Raw genomic sequence first — 27,383 nt, 5'->3', positions numbered from 1 at the left:
AGTGGGTTGCCATTGCCTTTTCTGTAGCTCCTCACTAGGTCTTAATAAACAATGTCTATTACAATCCTTGAGTTCACAGTGACTTTATTGGGACAGAATCTTGTTGAATCCTAACAAGCTCTTGGGGAAAGATGGGAGGTTAAAGTTTGATTGGAAATGTACTCATCCAGCAGGAGTGTGGATGCCCTGCGACAGCCCCCCTCAGGTATGACGCTGCCACACCATTTGGACAATCACAAATTCAATGCCCACCCTTCATATCACCTGATCTACATTGAACCCATGACAGAGCGAACTTGCAGGCGATGGAGGGATGTGCCAATTGCCCAGAGTTTAAGCGACCTGCCCAAGGGCACACAGATCGCAGTCAAGAGGTCTGAATCTATACTACAGCTGTCTCACCTACTCGCCAAAGGCGAATAATTATGAGGTCATATTATGCTGAGCCCTGCCTCTCATTATTCAGAGCTGGCAGGCTCCTTAGAGACAGGCTAGTCGTGCTAATAGCAGAATAGATGGAAGACTGAAGTACAAGAGGTCACGGCTATGATCTTCCTTTCCTTGGGGTCATCATGCTTCCGGAACCTCCATCCTGGAATGGGGTGGACTGGCTAAGTTCAGGAAAACCCCTGAAAAGTTTAGGGCAAGACCACCCGGAAAAACGTGCCCATCCATCCATTCAGTCGTGGAGAACAAAAAGGAAGGATGGGAGGCAGAGGCCTGAGTGAATTGATCCTGGGGCTGTTAGAAATGTTAAGAGAAACGCTGCCTAGGGCCCTTCGCGGGGACCAGGACAGGGAACGGTGGGGCAAGAGAGAGTAGGGGGCTTGGTGGTGAAGGTCACATCCACCACGGGGCTCTGCACACGACACAGCCACCTGTGCCTGGGACATGGGCGCGAGACTAGGGTTGCACACTGGCTCCGGGAAGTGGTGAACGCGAAGAGAACAGCGCGGGGGTCGGGGGTGGGGAAGACGGCGAAAACACAGAGGCTGGGTTCCCGGAAAAAGCCGGGAGCAGGGTGGCTGCCGCCCTCGGGAAAATTGGGAGGGGACGGGTAGGGAGGCTAGGACACCGCGTACCTCCCGGCAAACTGTCCCTCCCCGCGGGACAGGGCCAAAGGCGGCCCTCCGTGTGCACAGCGGCCCCAAGGGCACCGGGAGACTCGCGCTCGGCTCGCGTGGGGCTCACCGCCCGGCCCGGAAGCTGTGGGCGGCACGGGCGCGGAGCCTCGGGGCGGGTGCAGGCGGGGCGGGCCCTCTGCGCCCGGGCCGTCTCCTCCGGTTACAAACCCAGCGAGCGGGCTCCTCGACTCGACACGCCTCTCACCAGATCGGGTGTCTCCTGGTCTCAGCTCGGCTCCAAATGGACCGCAACTGCTCCTGCCCCACTAGTAAGCGACCCCTGGCTCTGGGCCTAGAGTGCCCCCTTCCCAGGCACTAGACAGAGGTTCCGTGGGGTTAGACGAAGAAGGATTTTGAATCTGAGCTAAGGTGGACACCCAGGGTTCACCCAGAAGTGCTTTCTTCCTAGCCAGGATCGAGAGAGCATATTTTTTTCTTCCCTCCCCCACCCAGTCAAGCGGCTTGTGGGATCTTAGTTCCTCCACCAGGGATTGAACACGGGGCCCTGGGCAGTGAAAGCACAGAAATCCTAAGCACTGGACTCACAGAGAATTCCCAGACTCTAATTTTGAATGGAGAGTACTGAGGCTCCAGACTGTCCATGTTGTCCTCACCCAGGGGGTCAGGGGACAACTAGACTGGAACCCAGTGCTGGGAGGAGATCTTGGAGCTGCCGGGCCTTGATGGCCGGAGGGGACATGGTGCCTCTTGGGATTCAGGACATAGACCTGGCCCCCAGCTCCAGTCAACCTGGGCTGGGTCTGGAGCCTGGGACCTTCCCTGGGAAGGGGATCTACTTTCCTGGGACCAGAAGAGAGAAGCTGGGGCTTCTGCATTTGCCTGAGTGGAGGGGAGCTCTCCCAGGGCTGGTCCTGACCCAGGAGGAGCGGGAGGGCCCTGCTGATGGCTGCGTGGCTCCTCCTCCCTCCTGCTCACCACTTGCCTTTTCCTTCCTGGCAGGCGGCTCCTGCAGCTGCGCTGCTCCTGCACCTGCAAGGCCTGCAGATGCCCCTCCTGCAAGAAGAGTGAGTGTGGGGCCTCCTCTGGGAACCCGGGGTCTGGGCTGAGTCCAAGGAGGGACCCAGAGCTCAGCAGGGAGCAGGACTGACCAGAATTCCCTACATCACTCCCCACCCGCTGTACCAGCACTGAAACAGAATCTGAGCTGAAAGAGCCAGAGAGATGATTCTGTTCCAACTTCTCATTCTAGAATGGCTAAATAAGTTTGAGAGAGGTCAGCGAATGGGGTCAAGGATGGAAACTAGACCTAGAACCCAGGTCTCTTGTTTCTGACGTTACCTTGTGAACCCTCCAGTGTCCTGGGCACTTTAGGTTCTTGAACTTGGTGACCAGGTGTGGGATCTCTGCCCTGGGGGTGCAGCCCTTTGCTGTACAGGCAGCCCAGTCCTTCCCTGACCCCTGGTGAACAGCTGTGGCAGCAGTTTGCCCCTCTCTGAACTTGACCACTTTCCTTACTTCACTGTATGTTTCTGAGGGGTGTATGCATGCTTACTTCACTGTATGTTCGCTTTAGTCATGTCTCTTTGTGACCCTAATGGGCTATAGCCTTCCAGGCTCCTCTGTCCATGGGATTCTCCAGTCAAGGATACTGGAGTGGGTTGCCATGCTCTTCTCCGGGGGATCTTCCAAACCCAGGGATCGAACCCACATCTCTTATGTCTCCTGCATTGGCAGGAGGGTTCTTTACCACTAGTACCATCTGGGAAGCCCTTTGAGGAGTGGCAGCTGCCCTTTCACTGCCCCTAAAGGCCCCACCACAGCTTCTAGGCTTTCTGCGCTGTCCTGAACTCAGAGCAATTTTCAGAGTGTCAGAAACGAATTTCTTAGGACAGAGCACACTTTCCTAAGGTCAGGGTCCTCAGAGCCTGGGGTCAGCTTGTGCCAGGCCTGCTGTTGGGAAGGGTGGTTTCACGTAATGCTGCCTCTCACTCTCACTCCCCCCAGGCTGCTGCTCTTGCTGCCCTGTGGGCTGTGCCAAGTGTGCCCAGGGCTGCATCTGCAAAGAGGCCTCGGACAAGTGCCGCTGCTGTGCCTGATGTCAGGGAGAGCCTGCCCCAGGTGTCCGCAGAGCAACCAAGACAGACTTGCATTTAACAATTGTCTCTTACTACCTTGATGCAATACGACATTCCTTTTTCTATAAAATATGTGAATTGTAATAAATCTTGTTGACTGTATTCTGGCTTCTGTTTTTGTTTGTGTGTCTTGAGTGGAAATGCAGAGACTTGGGTTCTGGACCTAACCAGTTGCCCCTAAGACACTGAGTACCCTAAACAGGTCAGGTTACCTCTCTGAGCTTTGGCTTCTCAGGTAAAAGGGGACACATCCTCTAAGTGACATGAAGGCATTGGGCACATACAGGTCCTAGCTGCCCTCATTCTTTTAAGTGTCGATGATGGGGAAACTCCTCAATTTCTCATTTTCACTCTCTGGGCTTCCCCTACCAAAGTTCAGGCCTCAGCGTTATTAGGTTTGTAGGTTTCGAAAGTACTCAGACTGGGTGAAATCTGAACGCTAATTGTTTTACTTCTACATAGGGCTTGCTTCTAAAACACTGCTGAAGGACCAGCTTTTATTTTCTAATGCTCACAGATTTAAATTGGTAAATGTACTAAAAAAATTTTAGAGGTCACAGTGAAAAAAAAAAAACACCCACTTTTAGATTCAATACACAGAATTTCATCAATTGGTGAAGAACCAATAAGAAAATGTAAGTTTTAAACGCTGCACATATGTTCATCGAAGCCGTGGATAAGCCTCCTGGGAACACTTCATCAGTGCCCCGCTGTGTGGACCACGCATGCCTGAAGTAGCTCTTGCCCCCCAGACCCGCAGGGAACATCAGCCTTGGCTTGCCCAGGGTCACCGACAGGATGGCCACCACCTCTGCCAGCTTCCTGTGGTGAGTTGGCTTAGAATCTTTGGGAGGTCTTCCCTAGGGCAGGCAGAAATCTGTCCCTCTCTCAAAATCCAGCCCTTGGCTACACGAAAGCAGCAAAGTGATTGTGAAAGTGGAAGGAGTCACCACCCAGCTGTTTCCCAGGAAGAGGGCATGTACCTGAGAACTGGGTCGAGGTGAAGGACTTCACGTCTGCAGGGTAATGGCTATTGCCCAGTTTGGAGGGCGAGGTGGTGTTCATAAGGCTGGAGTGAGGAGCCCAGTGACTTGTTATTTATATCAAAGCTCACTGCCCCTGGCCATTTGCAGAGGGTATTGCCCTTATTATTATTCTTTTTAATGCAGGAATCTTTTAATAGTAAAGGACACTTAATGTAAGCTGTGTGCGTGCATGTGTGCTCAGGTGGCTCAGTTGTGTCGACTCTTTGTGATCCCGTGTATTGTTCCCCCCCCAGGCTCTTTGGTCCATGGAATTTTCCAGGCAAGAATACTGGAGTAGGTTTCCCTTCCTACTCCAGGGTATTGCTATTTGTTGCACAATCAAAAAAAAAAAAAAAAAACCAACAACAACCCATAAAACAAGTCACTTGGCCTAGAAGTCAGAACCACACTTGCCCACAGATTTCCTTTGTGAAGAGGGGATGGGTTTTGGTGTCAGGCATCCTGGTTCACAACTACCTAGTCACTATCTGACTTGGGCATGTATTTGATACTGCCTGAGCCTCCATTTTCACCTGTGTATAAGGGAGATTACATCTCAATGGCAGGGGCATAAATGGGATAGTGGTGATTCCTAGATATGGCTTTAAGAAGTGGCCATTATAATCACTTTATCCACGAAATTTTGTGGCTATGTGGATAATCCACTGAGGCTCCAACAAACTCCTAGAAAATGGCTCATGGATTTGGGAGGATTCCCCAGGACTGAGGCTGAGAATGGGTTGGAACCTTGCTGACTGAGTGCCAGGGGAGTGGGGATGCCCTCCAATGACACCGAAAGGATAAGATGCTACACAGTGTCAGGACAGACTCGGAAGACTTTCCCACCCTTCATGTCATTTGATCTGCACAGGAACCAGTGCCAGAATAAATGTCCAGGGGCTGGGGTCATTGTGCCATCTTCCAGAGAGGTTAAGCAACCTGCCCAGGACACACAGTCAGAAGTCAGAAGACTGAACCTGTGCGACAGCTGTCTCACCTCCTGGCCACACACTGCTGGAGATGCCCCTGGAGGCTGAATCCTGCCTCTCCTTATTCAGAGCTGCAAGGGTCCCCAGAGATAGTCCAGTTATGGTCCTGGCTGGAGAGATGGGAGACTGAGGGCCAGAGAGGTCACAGAGCTATGCAGAGGGTTCTGACTGCCAGCTCAGTGCTTTCCTACTGCTCCTTCCATGCCAGGTGTTCCGTGTCCTCACCCGTTGTGAGATGTCATGGTGCCCAGTAGGGGGTGAGGGCAATGGGGCTGCAATCAGCCTGCATGAGCGCCAGTCCCACCTGGTCACAGCCACATGACACAACCTCTTTGTGCTTCAGTCTCATCTGCTTTAAAAGGCAAAAGAATAGTATCTTGCTCTTAGGATTAAAGAATTGAATATTTGCAAAGAAACTGGAATGAAACCTGGCACACAGTCAGTAATATAGTAATATTAGCTATTATTATTATCAGTCGAAGCATAGGATATATTTCTCTACATCCAGACGAATAAGCTGGAGCTGGTGTGCTAGCTGAGTATTCTCTCTTGTTCTCATCAAACATGGGAGCAGATGACTAGTTCCCCTAAGAGGGTTATGCCCCTCTCCCAACAAAAAGGGGCTGGCACTAGGCACTTGCCATCAGCAAGACAATCCGAGTTCTCCTAACAAAATACTGAAGGATTCTGCCATTACTGCTGTCACCTGAACCAAGATTTTACTCAACGTTTTATATACATATAAATTTATTTACATGAAAAGCAAACTCTTTAAGGCTATGAATATGAAGCTCAATTTACTTCTAGACATTGATGGTAGCCACTAAGACATATATGCATTCCTTTCATGCCACTTCGGCACCCATGCTTGAGCTAAGGCAGTAGAGAAGTGCTGAACACATACCTCTGGGCCTCAGGGAAGCTTCATCGCTGACTCTTTTCCTTAAGAAGAGACAGGAATAGCATTTGGGGCACCACATCCCAGCACTGTGACCTTGGGTTAATAGCGTCCTTGTACTGGATGTACTTTTTGCCTTTGGGAAACAGCCTCCCAAGTAGTGTTTCCCTTGAGCTGTTAGAATTCAAAGAGGAAAAGTGATGAAACAAGGCTTGGCACAGACTCCCTGGTATGTAACTGTCAGGACTATTCAAAGGGAAATGCCCACTGTCTTACTTCGTTATTGAATGCCAGGTCTGCCTATCACTTACAAGGATGCTTTCCCTAGAGGGCATCGTATAACTAGGGAACCTCCATCCTGGAGCCGGGTGGACTGGCTAGGCAGTGGATTCCCTGGCCCATTCATCTATTCAGTCGTGGAGAATGTAAGGAAGGCTGGGCGACAGAAGGCTGAGTTCCCTGCTGGGCTGTTACAGGAGAAACTTTAGAGAAACTCTGTTCAAAGTCCACGGTGGGGGCTGTGGGAAGAAATATTAGGGAAGCGGGGTTCGGGGGATTGGTGATGAGGCTCACATCCATCACGGGTCTCTGCACACGACACAGGGGCTCCAGCGGAGCCTGGGATGTGAGCACGAGGCTCGGGCTGCTCATGGGCTCTGGGAAAGGGTGAAAGCAAAGACAAGAGTTGCGGGGGCAGGGAAGACTGCGAGGGCTCAGGGGCTGGGTTCCCGTAAACACCGATGTCTGTCCACATCGTGGAAAGCTGGGAAGGGGCGGGCAGGAAGCCTGGAGCGCTACTTGTCGCTTGGGACAAAGTCCCTCCGCGTTGTGGGCGAGTAGGGGGAGGGAGGCGTTTTGGTGCGCACGGAGCCCAGCCGCATTCCCGGAATCTTGCGCTCGGCCGCGCGTGGTGCTCACCGCCCGGCTCGGGCGCAGCGGGCGGCGTGGGTGCAGGCGGGGGCAGACCCTCTGCGCCCGGCCCGCTTCCTATGGGTATAATAGCGCTCGGCTCCTGGGCTCCAACACGCCTCCCACCGGACCAGTGGATCTGCTTTGCCACTTGTTCTGGACCTCAGAGCTCGCTCTTCCTCCAAATGGACCCGAACTGCTCCTGCCCCACTGGTAAGGGTTCCCTGGCGTTGAGCCCTAGGATGCGCGCTTCCAGGCGCAGGACAGAAGGTCCCGGCAGCTAGAGAAGGGAGGATGGTCAAGGGGACTCCTGTCATTGGACCACTGGTTTTCCCTAGTCAGGATTATGAGAGCGTTTATCTCCCTTTGCCCCCCCCCCCCCCCCGCCTTTTTTTGTTTGTTTGTTTGTTTTTAGTTTGTCATCTTGCACGGTGTCCTGGATCTTAGTTCCCCGACCAGGGATGGAACCCGTGCCTCCCTGAAGTGGCAGCGGGGAGTCTTAACCACCGGGGAAATCCCTGCTTCTTATTGAATTGAATGTACTGTGAGGTTCCAGCTCATCCTTGTCCTCACCCACCTGGTCAGGGGACAGCTCGACCGGGACCCAGTGCTGTGGGGAGGCCTTGGAGCTGCCGGGCCTTGATGGGAGGTGGGGACATGGTGCCTCTTGGGCTCCAGGACATAGACCTGGCCCTCACCCTCAATCACCCTGGGCTGGGTCTAGAGCCTGGGCCTTCCCTGGGGAGTAAATCAGGAGGGGACCTACTTTCCTGGGACCAGAAGAGAGGAGCTGGGGCTTCTCTATCCACCTGAGTGGACTGGGAGCTCCAGCGCTGGTCCTGACCCAGGAAGATGGGGAGGGGCTCTGCTGAGGACTTCGTGGCTCCTCCTCCCCTCTGCTCACCGCTGGCCTTTTCCTTCCTGGCAGGCGGCTCCTGCAGCTGCGCTGGCTCCTGCACCTGCAAGGCCTGCAGATGCCCCTCCTGCAAGAAGAGTGAGTGTGGGCCCTCCTCTGGGAACTTGGGGTCTGGGCTGAGGAGGGACCTAGAGCTCAGCAGGCAGGAGCCGGACACTGACCACACTTCCCTACATGTCCTGTGCCTGCCCCCCACTCCCAGCACTGAAACAGATTGAGACCCATACAAGCCATAAAGATTGTTTAGTCCCAACCTCTCATTCTCGAAAGGTAAACTGGTAAACTGAGCCCATAGAAGCCACATAATAGTGTCAACAATGGATGGGACTAGAATCCAGGTCTCCTTTCTCTGATGCCACTTTGTGAGCCCTCCAGAGTCCTGAGTACTTCGTACTGAACTTGGTGACCATGAGTAGCTTCTCTGAACCACGTCCTTTGCTGCAGATGCAGCTCAGGGCACACCTGGTCTTCCCGGGACCAGCTCTGTAACTAGTCTGCCTCCTCTCTGGCCCTAAAGACTCTCTCACTTCATTCGATGCTTCTGGGGGTGGCCTTCCCTTGGTCCTGAGGCCCTGTCACTGTCTCTCCAAGGCTCTCTATTCTGTACTCACATGGGACTGGCAGCCTTTTCCTTTTGTCACAAAGCAAATTTCTTAAGACAGCTCTCTATCCTGAAGTCAGAGTCCTCTAGGCCTGGAGGAAGAGCCTGTGGCAGGCCTGCTGTTGGGAAAGGTGTTTTCGTGTAATATTATCTCTGACTTTCACTCTCTCCTTTCTTCCTCAGGCTGCTGCTCCTGCTGCCCTGTGGGCTGTGCCAAATGTGCCCAGGGCTGTGTCTGCAAAGGGGCCTCGGACAAGTGCAGCTGCTGCGCCTGATGTCGGGCAGAACCTGCCCTAGTTGTCAATAGAGCAACCATGACAAATTTATATATATTATTTTTTCATACAATCTGACCTGGTGCTACATTACCTTTTACTATGAGACATGTGATTTCTAGTAAAGTTGTTGACTATATTCTGGCTCTGTCTTCCTTTGTTTGTCTTGGACAAAGAGACCTCATGCCTATGAGGACTGGGGGTGGGGGTGGGGAATGGACCAGAAGTGCAGAGTTCTGGGCTCTGGACCAAATATTAGCCCCTAACACACTGAGGGTCTTAGCAGGTCAGGCTACCTCTCAGAGCTTCGGTTTCTCAGTTCAAAACGAAAACATTGTCCACGTGACACAACGATACCAGGCAGCTACTGGTTCCCCTCTGTTCTCACTGTATTGATGGCTCAGAAACTTCCGTTTTTATTAAATTCTGTGGGGATTTGTGACCACCTCAGTCCTCGGTGATGTGAATCTTCAAAGTACTCACAGGGGACGCTATTTAACACTCCTCTTGTTTGATTTCCATGTTTTAGCTTGCTTCTAAAACACTAAAATGACCTGTTTTTATTTTCTACCACACTTTTATTTTGAAAAATAAAAAATGAATTACTAAAAAATTGTTAAAATCTACAGTATGTAAAACCTACTTTAGGATTCAACACATAAGAAGCAACATTAATATATGAAGATGATAACTTTTAAAAGTGTGTGATTTTTATATGTTCATTGAAGATGTTCATGAGCCCTAGAAACACTTTACAAATGCCCCACTGTGTGAGCAAACACACTTGAGATGCTGGGCTTGGCATCCCCAGAGGGAACATCAGTCTTGGCTTGGCCGGTTACAGTGACAAGACACCTGTTTTTCCTGAGAGCTCCCTGCGCTGACCTGGCTCTGAATCTTTGAAAATTCCTCCCTAAGTCAGGCTGAAATCCACACTTCCTTCAAATTTAGCCCTTTGCTACTGGAAACCCACAAAGTAATTTAAATTTAAAGGGAATTTCCCATCTTTTTCCCAGCAAAACCCAGTGTACCTGATATTCGGTACCAGATAGAGGACTTCTATGTCTTCCTCGGCATGTGATGGCTATTCTGCAGTTTGAAGGGCCCCGTGGTGTTTATCAGGGAGCAGTGTGTGCTGCCATGCGTGCACGCTATGTCGCTTCAGTCCTGTCTGACTCTGCCATCCGATGGACTAGCCTGCCAGGCTCCCATGTGCTGAGTGAATGGTAATCCATTCCAGGTGTCCCACCCCCTGGCGGTCGTTGGAGGGAATTACTATTTGATGTTCAAGAGAAAGGGGAGTCTTGTGATTCAGAACTCAGGATGTAGATTGCCTACATGTGTCCAGTGTGAAGAGCCAGCTCGTGCTGAGTGCATGGGTATGGGGGGGGGGGGGTCAGGCATCCTTGCTAACAGTCACTTTGCCACTTCCTGACAGAGGCAAGTTATTGATACTCTGGGATTCCATTTCCTCCTTCCTATAAAAAAGATTAAAGGACTCCCCTGGTGGTTCAGGGGTAAAGAATCCACCTGCCAATCCAGAAGACACAGGTTGGATCATTGATCCGGGAAGATCCCACATGCCACGGAGCATCTAAGCCTCCTGATCAGTTGTGTGGCACAACTGATGAGCCTGCGCGCTAGAGCCTGTGGTCCCCAACGAGGAGCCACTGCAACGAGAAGTCCACGAACTGCAACTAGAGAAAGCCTGAGCACAGCAAGAAGACCCAGCACAGCCAAATATAAATTAATAATTAATTTAAAAGATGCTATTTCAATGTGGGGGAATAAATGAGACAGTGGCTTGGTTCCAAGCACAGGCTTCGTGAATGGTGTCCATTATGATCTCTATATCCACACTGACATTAATCCAGCTCCCAACAGGCACCTGGGGAAAGGCTCATTGGTTTGCAACCATGTTCAGGGTGAGGCCACAGACAGATAGGAACCTTGCTTATCCAGTGCCCCTAGGGCCTGCGCATGTCCCTCGGTAAGCCCCACAGAATAAGTCACTGTCCCACCATTTGAGCAAACTCAGTGGACCTGCAAGGTCTGGAGTGACTGTTAGCTTCAAAGAGGTAAAAGAACTTGCCTAAAGTCACACAGTCACAGTCAGAAGACTGAACCTAAACTACTGTCTCACCTCCTGGCCTGGCCATGCTGTGTTGATGATGATGCCACTGGATGCTGACCCTGCCTCTCCTTATTCAGAGCTGCAAGGGTGCTCAGAGACAGTCCAGTTGTGCTCCTGGCTGGAGAGACGGGAGGATGAAGCCAGAGAGCTCACCGAGTATGCAGAGGGTTCTGACAGCCACCTCAGTGCTTTCCCCCAGGTGTTCATGTCCTCACCTGTCCGGGGAGGGCATGGTGCCTGGTGCGGGGTGAGGAGAGGAGGCTGCGGTCAGCCTGCAAGAGTGTCAGTCCAACCTGTGTCACTTAGTGCCATGTAACCACTCTGGGCCTCAGCCTCCTCTGCTCTAAAGCGCAAAATAATAGTGTCTGGCTCTCAGGATGAAAGAATGTAATACATGGGCAGACTGTCAAAGTATGTTTGGCACTTAGTGAGTATCTATAATATCACCTAGTTATTTATTATGATTATTAACATAAGAACCATTTTCCTCCTTCCAGAGAATCAAGCAAGGACAGGAGGCTTAGCTCTGGGTTCTGTGTCGTCCTCATCAACCCTGTGAGCATGTGACCAGTTCCCCTGAGAGAGTTACCCTCCATTCAGGAAAAGAGGCATTGACCCTAGAGATAGAAGGCCATGAACAAGACAGTGTGGGTCCTCCTAACAGATACTGAAGGATCCTGCCCTTTCTGCTGTCACCTGCCTCAGGAATTCCTTACCATTTTCTTTTCAATGATTCATATTTTCTTGGGTATATCATATGAAAAATAGTTATATGAAAATTTCATTATATGAAAAATGACCACTACTGGAAAGGAGAGTAAGGCCATAGCCAGAAAATCATATGTACATTCCTTTCCTTTCTCATGTATCACTCCCAGGATTGAGCCTTACACAGTGAGAAGTGCTGAACATGGTTCTGGCTCAAAGGGAGGCTTTCTCACTGACTTTCTCTTTCAATTGGGAAGTGACAAAAAAACCAGAAGGGAATAACTCCCCAGCACTGTGAGCCTGCCTGAGGAGCCTCCTTGTAGTGTGTGCGGTTTTGCCTTTGAGAAAGGCATTCGTAACTAGTATTTCCCTTTGGGGTTACTGTGAGAATTCAAAGAGCAAAAGTAATTAACAAGGCTTGGCACAGTCTCCAAGGTGTGTAATTACCAGGAAATTGTCAGCAATACTAGCAGGGTAATACCCACAGGTCTTTCCTACTGAATGCCAGGTCTGCCTATCTCCGGGGTGGGGCGGGGGTGCAGGGGACATCCTATGATTAGGGAACCTCCATCCTGGAGTGCAGAGGCCCCGTTACAGTTGAGGGAAGCCGCTGGAAAACTGAGGCAAAGGGGCGCCTGGAGAAACGCGCCATTGTCTCTTCAGGAAAGGAAAATGGAAGTGAGGACCACAGGCCTAAGGAAATGTGGGTCGCGGAGCAGTTACAGGAGACGTTACAGGAAAACCGCAGCGAAAAGACCGTGGTGGGAACCGAGGCAGACCATGCCTGCGGACCCCGGGGAAGGGGAAATGGTGGCGAGGGTCACCTTCACCTTGGGTCTGGGGCACCACTCCCCGGCCTCAGCCAAGCGGGACACCAGCGAGCGGGAGGCGGGGGTGGTTCACTGGCTCCAGGCAAGGGCGACCCGGAGGCCGGGGGCGCGGAGTCTGTGGCGGGGAAGCCGCGAGGACACGGGAGCCCTGTTCCTAGACGCCCGGGAACAGGTGGCTGCTCACGTGGCGAACACGGGGACGGGAGGCCGGGGAGGCTGCGACAGCGCTTACCGCTGGGCACAGGGGCCCTCGGCTCCAGCGGGCACCCAAGTGGAGCCGCGCGCTCGGCCCGGGCGCTGCGGGCGGGGAGGGAGCAGGGGGCGGGGCCTCTGCGGCGGGCCCCTCCCCTCCGAACGCGGGACTGGCTCTGGGCTCCAAGGCCTCCCACCGGACCAGTGGGTCTCCTTCACCACTGCTTTGGACCTTGGACCTCGCCTTTCCTCCTGATGGACCCCAAGTGCTCCTGCCCCACTGGTGAGGGACCCCTGAATTTGAGCCCTACTGATGCCTGCTTCCCAGTAACTGGACGGAGGGTCCCTAGGGTTGCAGAAGGGAGTGTGTGGAGTTTGATCACAGGGGACCCCTGTCACTTACTGGTCTAGGAATGTCTTCCCAGCCAGGTTCCTGAGAGTATTTCAGGCGCCCTTGGCCTCCATTCTAAATCTGAGAGCACCGAGGCACCACACTGTCGTTCTTCCCCTTACCCAGGGGTTCAGGGGACAGCAAGACCAGGACCTAGTTCTACGTGAAAGGCTTGGAGCTACCAGGCTTTGATGGCCGGAGGGGACATGGTGCCTCTTGGGGTTTAGGACATAGACTTGGTCCCAAGCCCCGGTCAACCTGGGTTGAGTCTGGTGCCTGGGATTTTCCCTGGGAAGGGGATCTTCTTTCCTGGGACCCGAAGAGGGGAGCTGGGGCTTCTGTATCTGCCTGAGTGGAGAGGAGTTCTCCCAGGGCTGGTCCTGACCCAGGAGGAGCGGGAGGGCCCTGCTGATGGCTGCGTGGCTCCTCCTCCCCCCTGCTCACTGCTGGCCTTTCCCTTCCTGTCTGGTGCCTCCTGCAGCTGCGCTGGCTCCTGCTCCTGCAAGGCCTGCAGATGCCCCTCCTGCAAGAAGAGAAGAGTGCAGGGCCTCCTCTGGGAACTTCGGGGCTGAGCTGAGTCCTAGGGGGGACCCAGAGCTCAGCAGGCGGGAGCAGGACACTGACCGCACTTCCTGGCACCCCCCTCACCGGGAACTGATTCTGAATCACCTGGAATCACCTCAGACATGACTGAACATCAAGCTCGCACTAGGGAACTGGGAAATGGAGGCCCGGACGGTCCCAACCAAACAGACTCAGACTCATCACTAGATCTAGTTCTCCTTCCTCCTGATTCAGGTTTCTGAATCCTCTCATGGACTGAAGCACCTTAGGGACATGAGCTAGTGACCATGTGTGGCTTCTCTGACCGGGTTCTGCCTTTTCCTGTAAGCAGCTCAGACCATCCCTATTCCCACTGGGAGGTGCTCTGTGAAGGTCACGGCCTCCACATTGACCTGGAGAATATTCTTTCTTAAGTGATGGCTCTGGGAGCTGGCTCTCTCTTGTCCCCAGAGGCCCTGGTCACTGTCTCTCTGAGGCCCTGTGCCCTGTCCTGGGCAAACATGGGGCAGGAAAGCTTAACCTGGTAACCGACAGCAATGATGTCAGGACAGCGGACTCCATGAAACTCAGGGTCTGGGCGTCAGGGCAGCTTGTGTCAGGCCTGCTGGTGGGAAGGGTGTTGCTGGGTAACGTGTGCTCTGACGTTACCTTGCCGTTGCCTCCCCAGGCTGCTGCTCCTGCAGACCCGTGGGCTGTGCCAAGTGTGCCAGGGCTATGTCTGCAAAGGGACCTAGGACAAGTGCAGCTGCTGTGCCTGATGTAGGGGAAACCCTGCCCCACGTGTCCACAGAGCAACCAGGGCAAACCTGCAGTTTATTCTTTTTCATACAACGTGACTCGATGCCACATTTCTGTTTCTATGAAATTCCTGAGTGGAAATAAAAGTTGTTGACTTTATTCTGGCCCTGTTTTCCTTTGTTTGTCTTGGACACAGAAACTTCATGACCATGAGGACTGGGGTGACGAACTGGAGTGGAAGCCCAGAGACCTGGGTTCTGGACCAGATAGTAGCCCCCTCATACCCCCATTCATTGTGGTCACCTCTCATATCTTCAGCTTCTCGGCTCAAAATGAAAGCATCGTCCAGATGATTAGGGCATCAGACAATGGCAGGATTCACTCTATTGGTGTTAAGAGTATGGTTTGCAGAGAAAGTTTTCAATTCCTCATTTTCCTTTTCTGGGAATCCATGCAAACTCAGTTTTGGTGAGAGCCTGGAAAACTACTTGGAGGGGATGAAATCCAACATACCTCTTGCTTGACATCTACACAGGGCTGGCTTCTAAAACACCATGGGGAAAAAAAATCTATTTTTTTTTTAACACCTCAATTTCAAACTTTGGTCAATAAAAGGATTTCTAAAACTTTTTTTGAAACAAAATATATCAAACCCATTTTTCCTTCAACAGATACATTCACCTAAATATGTGAAGAACAAATTACTAGCATTAGAAATGTTTATAAGCTGCACGTATATTCACTGAAGGTGTGCACCTGTTCTGGATACACTTCACCAATGCCCCATTGTGTGGACCACACACGCCTGGTGGGGCTCTCCTCCCCTCCTCCTCACAGGAAACAGCAGTTTTGGCTTTCCCAGTACTACTGACAGGACCCCTGACAGGTCCTTGCAGTGGCCTGACTCTGAATCTTTGCAAATTCCTCCCTAGGCCAGGCTGAAAGCTGCCTTTCCCTCAAACCTAGTGGAGATCCACATACTGACTTGAATTTGAAGGGAATTTGATAGCCATTGTCAAGGAAGGGTGAGTGTACCTGAGACTTGGTTACAAAGGAAGGATTTCATGTTTTCCTCTGTTTGCTGTTGTTCATTCAGTGGTAGGAGAGCCTGGTGGAGAAGGCGATGGCACCCCACTCCAGTACTCTTGCCTGGAAAATCCCATGGAGGGAGGAGCCTGGTGGGCTGCAGTCCATGGGGTCTGGAAGAGTTGGACACGACTGAGCGACTTCACTTTCACTTTTCACTTTCATGCATTGGAGAAGGAAATGGCAACCCACTCCGGTGTTCTTGCCTGGAGAATCCCAGGGATGGGGGAGCCTGCTGGGCTGCTGTCTCTGGGGTTGCACAGAGTCGGACACGACTGAAGTGACTTAGCAGCAGCAGCAGTAGCAGCAGCGGGAGAGCCTGGTGGTGTTTACTAAGAAGCAGGGTGTGCTAAGTGAATGTAATCCATTCCAGGTGTTCCGCCTCCTGGTGTTTGCTGGAGGGAATTGCTACTTGATGTTCAATCCAAGAGAAAGGGATTCTGCTGTGGCTGAGTGGTAAAGAACCTGCCTGTCAATGCAGGCGGAGGAGATGGCACCCCACTCCAGTACTCTTGTCTGGAAAATCCCATGGAGGGAGGAGCCTGGTAGGCTGCAGTTCATGGGGTCACAAAGAGTCGGACACGACTGAGTGACTTCACTTTCACTTTTCACTTCATGCATTGGAGAAGGAAATGGCAACCCACTCCAGTGTTCTTGCCTGGAGAATACCAGGGACAGCGGAGCCTGGTGGGCTGCCGTCTCTGGGGTTGCATAGAGTCGGACACGACTGAGGCGACTTAGCAGCAGCAGCAGTCAATGCAGGAGACATGTGTTGGATCCCTGGGTTGGGAAGCTCCTCTGGAGAATGAAATGGCAACCCACTTCAGTAGTCTGGCCTGGAGAATCCCATGGACAGAGAAGCCTAACCATTTATAGTCCATGGTTGAGAAGAGTCGGACATGACTTAGTCACATAAGAATAACAAGTACTACCTGTTACCAGCATTTCTCATGGGTCCCTTTTTGGGGTCCAGGGAGAAGGGCCTGCAATGAGTGTAAACTCCCCTATGGGTCCGTGCTCCTGAGGACTGTATACTCCCATACTTGCCCACCATCAGCCTTTAGCAGTTGATTCACATTTTAGACTCATTCTACTCACGTGCAGTGACTCCATCTTCCACCTGTTGGCAGATGGTCAGCCAGTTTTCGCGTCCCATCTCTCCTCCACGGAGCCCATTTCCCTGACACTTCAGGGTAATGGTTTTCCTTGTAGCCTCTCTGACACAGTCAGAAAAGGTCATGACTTTAAGGATAATATAATTTTTGTGGGTTAAGGTGGGAGTGGCATTTCTTAGAGATTTCTACAGCCCAGGAGAAGCCAGAAATCACCCCAGGAAATCTTAAAGAGACAGTTTTCAGGTGATACTCCTAGGACTCACTTCAGGGTGGTCACTGCTTGGCCCTGATGGGGGTCCAGGCTGCAGAGAGGGTTCATATGAGTTGTTGGAAGACATGGCCCCAGGGAGGGGCCTGGAAGGATAACACGTAAGTTGAAGAAAGCACTGTAGACCTGTGGGAGGGCCAGTAAGGGCCAGGCAGCCATGCCACATGTCGCCATGCCCCGTCCCCCTCTTTCCCACTCCAGGACATCCTCAGTCTGTGTCGCCTCCATCTCTACAGGCAGCTCCACATGGAGGAGGGGGACATGACACTCTGGTCCCCCACATCCTCTCATTGGAGTTGTGGATGGCCCTGAGACATGGAGCGATGCAGCGTCCCCCTCAGCACCTCCCAGGGCCCAGCCCGCTCCACTCTGCACGTCCAGAGGTCAAGCCAGAATGGCCAGAGCACTTTCCTGCCAATGGTGCCCACTGCCTTCATCCTTCTCTCACTGAGGAGAATGACTTTATTCCTGAGCAAGACAAAGACATTGACTTGGTCTCCAAAAGAACATTTATTTCCAAATTGAGGCCACAGAAACAGAAACTCCCCCTCTTTGACCTCTGCCACTCCCATCAGATAATTCCTCAGACTCGACAATAAGACGCCTCTTTGGCACATAAACACTTCTAGAGAAACCTCCGTCTGGGGACCCAGTCGAGCCTCCTGTTCACAACTCAACATGTTTTGAGTGTGGTGCCTTCTTTGCCACCTCCCTGGAAAGAAGCTCATTCCAGAAAGCTACTTCCTTGTCTTTCAGCTTCTCAGCTGCCCGAGTGTTGACGCCAATCTGAAGGTACCCTTCTTTATGATCATATACTGGCCAATGGGGAAGCCCCTCCCCATTGGGGTTCCTGAAACAAATCAATAGAAATTCACCAAAGCAACAGTGTGGTCCCAACAACCCTCTGAGATGGTCAAGGACCTCGTGGCTTCATTTCTGCCAAAGGCTCATATTCCACCAGAGACAGGAGGCTGACCATGTCTTGGGCAGCCAGTCCATCACAGGGAGCTCTCATGTCAGAGGTCACATGGCCAGGCTTTTGACCATCACACGTTGGAAGCTCCCCCACCCAACAGACACGCCCTGTTCCTTCCCAACCCCGCTCCATGTCTGCCAGAAGCTCACCCATTCCGAGCAAAGTTGGCCCAGAATTTCATCACCATCTTGCTGAGATTGATCTCCTCTTCTGAGGCACCATCTGTGAGGAGGAGTCAAAGCCATTGCTGCTCAAAGTATGGTTCGTGGGCAATAGCAGCCCTTGAGAACTTGCTAGAAATTCAGAAAAGGGGCCCTTACTCCAGACCTAGAGTCAAAACCTGCATTTTAAGAAGATCTTGGGTTATTCAAGCACACTTTAAGCTTGACTGTCACCTACTGACACTGGACTCAGTGCAAACGGGTTCTGCTAGACTAACCCCATCTCCCAGGATGCTCTCCTTTGGGTCTTTTCTCAGCTTCCTTGATCCACACATGTTTTTACAGCATCTGAAAAATAACCAAGCTGCAAGATCCCCAAATAGTCATCCATCAGGAAGTGTGCAGAGGCACAGCCCTGGGGTGTGTCACACACAAGTTGTCTATAACTGCTGATGGTGAAGACATTAAAGACTTAAGGACACTTATGAGTGGTATTCCTTAAAATATTATAATTTAAATTATATTTATTTTTAAAAGATATGAGCTTTAGATGGATGGTTGGATATACAGGCACACACACTTAGTCCTTGTTCAAGGTTAACAGCAGTTCTAACCTTGCTCTCACTCACATTCTCATATGCTCTTATGAGTGTGGAGTGAGTGGTGGCCTTCTAGCCCTGAGCACGGCCCTGTGGGTAACCCTGCATTTAAGAAGTTCTTGGGTTATTCAAGCACACTTTAAGCTTGACTTGCTGATGCCCAGGTTTGGATTCTTAGAGCGATCATGGGTGGAGGCCCAAGGATACTCATTCTCCATCACATACATTAGAGCCAAAAAAGCGTTGGGAGTCTTTGTCCTTCAACGCTGTTTTGGTGAAAGTAAGACCTGGAGAGAAGGAGGAACTGTCCAAGGTCACCAAATCAAAACTTGAACCCTGATCTTCTAATTCCAAGCTATAGTCATCAAAGGGCCATCACCTTTCAGAAAGGGAGCCCCGAAGACAGAGAAGAGCTCATCCCCATGGTCTCCTATCACCGTCTTTGGTTTCAGCTCTGCTGAGAAGTTTGGGCGATAACAAAACTCATACATGTAGGTTGGGGCTCCAGCATCTGTAAGACATGGATTCATACACAGTTCATTTCAGCGGACGCACACCTGCATGGTATCGAGGTCTCGAGAGGGCGTGACCAGTCAGGAAATTGGTGGCACACCTGGTCCTGAGTGAACAACAACAATATTACTAGCAGCTGCCCACTGTGAGAACCAACTGTGTGCCGGATGCTTTGTGTCCCTGCAGGAAGCCCCTGGTTATTAGCACAGTAGAGAAAGAGTTTGGGAAAAATTCTATGACTTAAGGGTGTATTAGTGGTGGAGGTAGAACTAGATGGAGCCAGGTGTTTATTGAATGAATGAAGGAATGTTGAAACTCTGAGGAAAATGATTCAAAATAACTATCATTATAGAGGCCTTGGGTCAATACATGTGAATGTCTCTGCCTACCCATGCACTGACACACCAGAACGTCTAGATACATTCAGTTTATGCACACAGAAATACCACTACATTTCACTGATACGAGTGTGCTAAGGCATTTCAGTCTTGTCTAGTCTTTGCCACTCTATGGACTATAGCCCGCCAGGCTTCTCTGTCCATGGGATTCTCCAGGCAATAATACTGGAGTGGGTTGCCATGCCCTTCTCCAGGGGATCTTCCCAACCCAGGGATCACACCAGCATCTCTTATGTCTCTTGATTCTTTACCACTAGCGCCACCTGGGAAGCCCACATTTCTTTGAGAGCGGGTTTCTTTTCATTCCTGTGGAGAATACCTGCAGCACAACAGGTGCCTTCGATTCTGCCTATTTTTGAGCATTCCAATGTGTTTTTTTCACCTACTAAGACTGGAGCAAATTCAAGGAAATTCAAGTTGCCAGCCTGAAAGTGCAGAGAAGGCAATGGCACCCCACTCCAGTAATCTTGCCTGGAAAATCCCATGGACAGAGGAGCCTGGTGGGCTGCTGTCCGTGGGGTCGCTAAGAGTCGGATACGACTGAGTGACTTCACTTTCACTTTTCACTTTCATGCACTGGAGAAGGAAATGGCAACCCACTCCAGTGTTCTTGCGTGGAGAATCCCAGGGACGGGGGAGCCTGGTGGGCTGCCATCTATGGGGTCGCACAGAGTCAGACACGACTGAAGCGACTTAGCAGCAGCAGCAGCAGCCTGAAAGTGCAGATATTGAAACACAAACCTATGCAGAAGAGGACAATTTACTCCCTGTGTCCCAGGAAACCTCAATCCAGTATTTCCTTTTTGTCCGTCCTCTCACGTGTCCTGCTTCCTGCGTGGCTCAGGGAGTGTGCAGCAGTGGCAGAAGGGAGAGGGGGCTGAGGAGGGGGACAGTCCCTCCCTCCTGGCCTCTCTCCTCGCCTCCCCTCTCCCCTCTCTTCACCCTTTCTTGTAGCCCCAAGAAGATGTTACTTTTTCTGCTGATGCTTCAGCAGAGATGCCCATCTTGTTCCTTCAGGGCTAACTCATGGGCCCCCCACCTGGGGAGCTCTGTGCTTTGCACTGATCGTTATGCCACAGCCAGTGACTGTAATGGGGAAGGGCCAGGCCCCAAGGCAGACTGGTGCGGAATATCATAACTTCTCCCTGCCTTTTGACACTATCACCTTCGGAAAATGCAGAAAAAAGGAAAATGAACAAAACGATCACTTATAATTGTACTGCTCAGAGAAACCTCCTAATATTTTAGCACATGTATAAAAAATAAGGGTATTATTGGTTATGTAGTTTTGTAATTACTATAATAATTTCTTTATATTATTAAATATTTGTCCACTCCATGGTGTAACAATATACACCACCCTGACAGGAGGATGTAGAATACTTTAGTTGCCTCCTTTTTCCACCCCATCATGTCACCCTTAGTTTAGCAAGAGGTGTTGTTTGGAACAAACAATCCTTCCATGGTTCCATAATCCACGTGCTAAACAAGTGCTTCAGGGTCAAGCAGAAATTGTTGTATCGACAGTGTTTACTCTTGCTTCTGCCACTCTGAAGTGTTAGAATCAGGGGACATCCCTGGTGTTCCAGTGGTTAATACTCTGCACTTCAACTGCAGGGGGCGCAGGTTCAATCCCTGCTCAGGGAACCAGGCTCTAGAATGCTGCATAGTGTGGGCAAAAAAGAGAAAGAAACTCAGAACCCAGCCATACAAGAAAGACCTAGTGTGAGTGACAGAACTCAATTATGATAATCTTCTTTCCCTTCCTCTTATTGTTGTTTTTTTTTACTGTTTCACCTTAAACTATTGAGATTTATTTAAAAAAAAATTTCCCAGAATCACAACATAATCTTCACAGAAACATAGGACAGAGATTTCAATAATAACACTTAGGAGCTACAAGAGAAGAAGGAGGTGGGAGAAAGCTAGGAATAAAAAATATGTAAACTAAAACAAAGTGATGTTCTCCTTTTTTTGGTGAGGAAGGACTTATATAAAATTGGCAGCATTATTTTTATTCTTTTCATCTGACTATCCCACGTGAGATAATTAAGAAATTTGCACTCTCACACACTGGAAAGCAATTTCACAAAATATATCAAGAACATTCAAATGCTCCAACAGCCCAGCTTAATAGTTTCACTTCTAAATCCAACGCCAAGAAAATGATTTGAGACTTGGCTAAAGATATCTGCACGGGAGGCTGAGTGCGATGCTATGTGGAGCATCAACACGAGCAGCCTGGCTAAATACCCACAGGACAGGGACACTAAAGGAAACTTAACCCTTCGTGCCATGGAATAATTGAGATTTTCCAGGAAACAGCGCTGACAGTGAGGAAATGACAACAATACAATATGTTGTTCCGTGAACAACATAATAATTAATTTTAAAATTACACATAAGATATGGAAAGATTAATCAAAGAAAACATGTCAAACCTTTATCGCTGATACTTTAGGTGAAGGAATTACGAGTGATGCATAGTTGCATCTGCATATGTTCCCTTATTTTCAAAAAATTCTACAATGGTAAGATTAATTCATATTCAGAAAACGCTTTTTTCTTTTAGAGTAACACGTTTTTTAATCAAAAAGAGATTGAGAGAAATACAACAATGAAAACATAACGTTGATAAACTCCAAGAAGTGTTGGCAATAAGACCCTGAATTCAAAGTCATGAAATGTCATGTACATATATGACTGAGTCTCTCTGCTGTCCATCTGAAATGATCACAGGATGGGTAACTGGGTACACTTCAAAATAAAATCAAAAGTGTAAAAAACAGAATAAAAAAACAGTCATGAGAAGTCAGATAAAAGAAAACTCAAGCCTAGCATGGCTGGGAGTGGCACGGATGCAGACAGAGATACTGATATCAGACACACAGCAAGAGGCAAGACCAAGTACATGAAAGATTTGACTCCAGGCAGCCCCTGGCTGGTCATCAGGACCTTAGGAAGGAGGAAGTGGTAGCTAGCACCTCCAAATTAGTGAATGTTTGGGGACAGAATATGTCAGCTGTAGCTACATTTTATTTGTTTATAAAGTCTCCAAGTTTAAAACCCTCCTAGCACGGTTATGCAGAGAGGTCTGGACCAAAGCGCCATCTCCTGGCTTGCGGACTAGGTGAGTGAGGGCTCCAGGAAAGGAAGGGTCCTGTGAGGAACTCAAAAGGTACCCAAAAGGATCACCTCTTCTCCAGGTGGGCTCATCCATCCCTGACCTCACGCCCCACACACAGACTTGGGGTCAATGTTGGAAGGTCCTGTGGTAGACACAGCACACACTGGGATAAATTTAAGTTGGCCGCAGACATTGACATTTACTAGATCACCTGCTCCTACTCTTCCGGTGCTCAGTCCTTTGCACTTTCTTGGTCCCAGACAACACTCCTTTTTGACGGCTGCAGCCCACAGCATGCGGGATATAAGTTCCATGATCAAGGCTCAAACCCCTGCCCTCTGCCTTGGAAGCACAGTCTTAACCACAGATCATCAGTGAAGTCCCCCAGACAACACTCCTGATCCTATGCTTGGCCTCATGCTATCCCCAGCTCCACTAGCTAACAAACTAGTTTGCAGCTAGCTCTGACCTTGGAAGGCTTCTAAGACAAAACCTCCAATATGTGCCCTGTGGCCCCATAGACTACTGTAATTCAGGTGAGGGGCCCCTGGGCAGAGGCTATCGGTGCTTCCCCATGTTCTCTGCTTCCCGGCACACTGGCCTGAGTTCTGCCTCCCATATCTGCAGCTCTTTGCCTGAGGTCTTTGGTAGCCAGAGACCACTCTGCCCACGTGTGCAGAAGGTCAAAGCACCAGGGAATTAACTGCCCCTGGGAATAGCCTTCAACCGATGACTCATGGAATTTGGAGCATAAATAGCCCAGCTCTCTTGCCACTGACTGGGGAAAATCCTGAGCCACGTCTTCTGCTGGTTTCCCAGAGCTCTGGGTGTCCATGGTGGATACTCGCTTGACAGCACAGTGTAGACTGACTTCCTCCTCCATTCATGTCACTTCTCCACTCCTCTACCAGTGTTATCTGGGATCACCCCCAAATACACTACCTGCATTTAGATCCTTTCTCAGAGTCTGCTTCTGGTGGAAACCAAAATAGGACAGTGCCCCGGATGCAATCAGTTTTGGATGGATGACCCTCAGCAGGTTCCACCTGTGTGCTTGTGCCACGGTCCGGGCAGGAGTCAGTGACGGTGGCTTGGCGGGGACCTCCTCCTGTGCAGTGTGCAGGACTCACCTCTGTGGCGACGGGCCATGTTCACAGACGGGACACCAAACATCACATCTGCTATCAAGTCCAGGAACAGGCCTTTCTTTTTGACAGGGTCGTCTGTCCCTCCTAAATACTTGTCAGTGGCCACTGGAACCAGTTCCTCAGGAATGCTCTGAAATAGATTGAGTGAAAGTAACTACTGTTAAAATTAAATACATAATGGAGGCCAGACTTATTAATTATCTGTGCAGACAAAATCATTTATGCCATGGAAACAAAACTGTAGATTTTCATGCACATAAGCAAAATCTAATTTAGGTTATTTTTTTGTAAAACCCTCTGACAGTCACAAAATAAACTTAAGTCATCTCCCTAAAATGGCATGAGATAACCACTTTTAATCAGTCCTTTGCTATCTGAAAAACTCTATTGCAATAAGCAATCACTGAAAAGGTGAACAACTTCCTCATTTTCACTTTAGAAGCCATGCTGTAACTTCACACCCCTGAGTTCCTGTGATTCCTGGCCTCTTACCAGGATGGGGTAGGAGTGCCACACGAGTGATGTGGCCGTCTTCTGGTCCAGCTTGTCTTCAGAGAGTGGATATCTCATGAACTATCAAAACAAAGGTTAAGCAATTGTGAAATCATAAGTAATGGCAGGAAAAACCAAAGTGACCAAGATAGCATCTAATGCAGGCTGAAGGTCACTTTGTCATGTCTTGATGGACTTGGGTCTTTGATGAGTTGGGTAAAATCAATGAATCAAATGAACTTTCATATCCAGAGATCAAGGAGTGCAAAGAGAATACTGTAATTGTTAACAGAAGCTGTCCCAGTCTTTGTATGTGTGTTCACACACACACAAGCAGATACACGTGTGCATGCTCAGTCTCTAAGTTGTGTCTGACTCTTTGTGACCCCATGGACATTCCAGTCTCTTCTGTCCATGAGATTTTCCAGAATACTGGAGTGGGTTTCCATTTCCTATTCCAGGGGAATCTTTCTGACCCATGGATCAAACCCACATCTCATCTGGCAGACAGATTCTTTATTACTGAGCCACCAGCGAAGCATATACATACATACATATGTACACACACACACACAGACATATATATATATAAAGATACACACACACACAGTTAGGCTTAGAGCTCCACAGTGGTCATCAAGACAGAAAGGGAAGGTTTCAGCCAGCCTAGTGTTGAAGTGGAAGGCTCTGGGGCAGAGGACACAGCCCCACAAATACCCTGCCATGTCAGATAACTAAGAAAGCCCCAAATACTGCCATTATGATTTTGGTCCTTCCGTAAAACTTCTGAAAATGTGCTGAAGAACCACAGAACTCTGCACATAACGACTCCATCAAAACTCTGTCCTAAGAGACTTGACCAAACTCTAGGACAGCTGCAGGAAGCTTAAGGCCATGTTCCCAGGATGGCCGCAGGCCCCCTTAAAGAGCTCTGGGCTGCCAGGAGATTTTACTCTTTGTTCCAGCCAACACCATGAAACCCATCTTAGAGCAGTTACTTTAGAAACCTTGTAATTTTTGCCCCTTTAGATGTAACTCTTCCACCCCAAGCTGTTTCATCAAGAATCTGAAAGCCATCTCTATGAAAAACAAACATGCAGGGGAAAATTCTTGCTCTCTCCTCCAGTGCTTGTGAGATGATAAAGTGTAACTTCACTGGGGGCCTTGACTCTACTCACACCACTGCCTCCTGTCATAAAGACAGAAGTTTGTTTCTTCTCCAGATAAATGCCAGCTAACAAATCCAGGAGGTCCAGTGACATGGACAATCCAACCCACCCCACCCCACTCCCACCCACTCCTTAAATAAGCTCCAGGCTTTCATTTCAGGGATTGGATTCAGTTCACGATGGATCTTTTCCCTCTAGCAGGGGTGTAACTGAATCAAATCTGTTACCACATCACCTAGTGTCCGGCTTTGTTTATCTTTGGCAGAAGGGAAAGCCCTTCCTAACTTTTGAAGTCAATTTTAACCCAGGAGGAAGGAGGCTCCTCTGACTCTTTCCGTGAGATGAGTGAGAGCATGGGTGACCAGGGGTGATTAGTGGGGAAAGCATGAAAACAGCAAGCCCGAGGGGAGAGGCTGCAGGTCCCAGGCCTCACTCTCCAGAACTCCCGAGCCCCTGGCCCCATCCAGGCCTTGGGTTTCATCTGCCCACTGACAATCTCTACCAGCCCTCCCGGAACCAGCATTTCAGGATCCATGGATGGGAGGACAATCACAGAGTGTGTGGGGACGTGGGTCCCCAGGGCTACATCTCCCAGATGACAGTGTGGACCATTGGAGATGGTTTCCATGGAAATGTCAACTTTTGTATGACGGGGACAGCTGGCCTGGTCCCAGAGAGGGGTCTGCAGAAAGAAGGGTCCTGTGACCAGAGATATGAGGGGTGATGAGGCCACAGATGGGACGGGTGATATGATGGGCAGGGGAGACAAGTCTATGAGGCCTGCGCTTTCTCACCAAAGGCAGAATCCAGCCAAACTCTTGCTTGTTGATTCCGATGATGTAGGGAACGGTGTTGAAGTTCTTTTCAGCCAACATCTCTTCTGGCATCTTTGGCAGCAGCACTCCGTCAACCACGGTGGGCAGGAAAGTATAGGTCTGGGGAAGAGGGCAGGGTATTGTCTGTGCTTCCCCTTCCAGGTCACACCTGCATCCCCGTCTCCACCTGCTGGAGCTCACAAGCAGCACATGGTTGTGGCCAGTGGCCACACGCTCAGGGCTAAGTCTGTGGACCCCAGAGGGCAGAACTCTGACCAGGAGACAGCAATAGTCAGGCGATGGGGGCAAATCTTCACTCAAATTGGTATAAAAGTATGTAATAAATGGGTATTTAATTTGAAAAGCATAATTAATATATCCCTATGCAACTCTCCATCTATAGTCAGTTCTTGCAAGCACCTCTTTAGGAAACCACCCTCACCAGGAAGCCCTCCATTTTGGGGTCACTTTAGAAAAGCTATAGCATAACTAACCTTTGAAACAGGCCCCCTGATGCTCTACTCATCTTCAGCCGAAGCACACCTGTCAGATCTTTTAATCACCCAATGCCCTGTCCAGCTTGTTGGTTCTCCCCATAGATCAAAGAAGCAGAAATGAAGAATAAGAAATTCACAGATGATCGGATATCTTCCCTAGCTGACACATTTGGAATCTCCCCAATATAAGAGCAAGGTAACATCTAGAGGAAGACCAGGAGGCATCTACAAGCTGCACACACGCCTGCAGGCAAACAGGGCCGGCGACCACTCTGGACCCCTCATCTCAGGGATGAACTGAGGTGACTTCTCCATTGCTCCTTAAAAGGTTTCATGGCCAAACAGAAACTTGGTGGTTTTTGGGAGGACACTGAGCCCACCGTCTCCCCAGATTGTGAGCATTCTGATTAAAGGTCGTAATTGGCCAGCAGCAGGAACCCCTCTTGACTTGGTAATATTCTCATTATTCGTGATATTTAAGTTCTATAAAGTCACCATGACTCTGATATAACGAATGCTGAGCTGCTGTGTTGGTGAAATAAGGAATCAGGTTCCTGAGAGCCTCTGGTAACATTTTTTCAACCTTGTTCTGTAAATGTTTCTGTTTAAAGATACCTTATGTAATATAT

The 27,383-nt window shown here is 50.0% G+C and overlaps 4 protein-coding genes across 4 annotated transcripts in view; 3 read left to right on the top strand and 1 right to left on the bottom strand.

Annotated features, from left to right (window-relative positions):
- The first annotated feature begins 1,061 nt into the window (after positions 1-1,061).
- Positions 1,062-3,322, top strand: LOC102399099 (metallothionein-1B). Its single transcript, XM_006053672.3, is given in 4 exon segments — positions 1,062-1,393; positions 2,085-2,102; positions 2,105-2,149; positions 3,090-3,322. Coding segments are annotated over 4 exon segments (183 nt in total). The 5' UTR covers positions 1,062-1,365; the 3' UTR covers positions 3,182-3,322.
- Positions 3,323-7,097: 3,775 nt separating this feature from the next.
- LOC102399426 (metallothionein-1A) lies at positions 7,098-8,972 on the top strand. The gene is made up of 3 exons (XM_006053673.3): positions 7,098-7,254; positions 7,970-8,035; positions 8,742-8,972. Exons 1-3 carry the CDS (start codon positions 7,122-7,124, stop codon positions 8,831-8,833), a joined length of 291 nt encoding a protein of 96 aa, XP_006053735.3. The 5' UTR covers positions 7,098-7,121; the 3' UTR covers positions 8,834-8,972.
- A 3,404-nt stretch (positions 8,973-12,376) lies between these two features.
- Positions 12,377-14,772, top strand: LOC112580110 (collagen alpha-1(VII) chain). Its single transcript, XM_044931071.1, has 2 exons — positions 12,377-12,980; positions 13,570-14,772. The coding sequence occupies exons 1-2, from the start codon at positions 12,377-12,379 to the stop codon at positions 13,776-13,778; spliced, it is 813 nt and encodes a 270-aa protein (XP_044787006.1). The 3' UTR covers positions 13,779-14,772.
- A 2,578-nt stretch (positions 14,773-17,350) lies between these two features.
- Positions 17,351-27,383, bottom strand: part of LOC102402768 (liver carboxylesterase-like) — a 32,346-nt gene continuing 22,313 nt past the window's right edge. The window contains 6 exon segments of the mRNA XM_025268687.2: positions 17,351-17,709; positions 17,985-18,057; positions 18,975-19,106; positions 23,764-23,911; positions 24,274-24,354; positions 26,237-26,377. Coding sequence (XP_025124472.1) covers positions 17,526-17,709; positions 17,985-18,057; positions 18,975-19,106; positions 23,764-23,911; positions 24,274-24,354; positions 26,237-26,377 — 759 coding nt within the window. The 3' untranslated portion in view covers positions 17,351-17,525.

Source organism: Bubalus bubalis, chromosome 18, assembly GCF_019923935.1.
Source record: "Bubalus bubalis isolate 160015118507 breed Murrah chromosome 18, NDDB_SH_1, whole genome shotgun sequence".
NCBI lineage: Eukaryota > Metazoa > Chordata > Mammalia > Artiodactyla > Bovidae > Bubalus > Bubalus bubalis.
The sequence above is the reverse complement of the archived record's forward strand: the minus strand, read 5'-3'. Positions and strand labels throughout refer to the sequence as shown.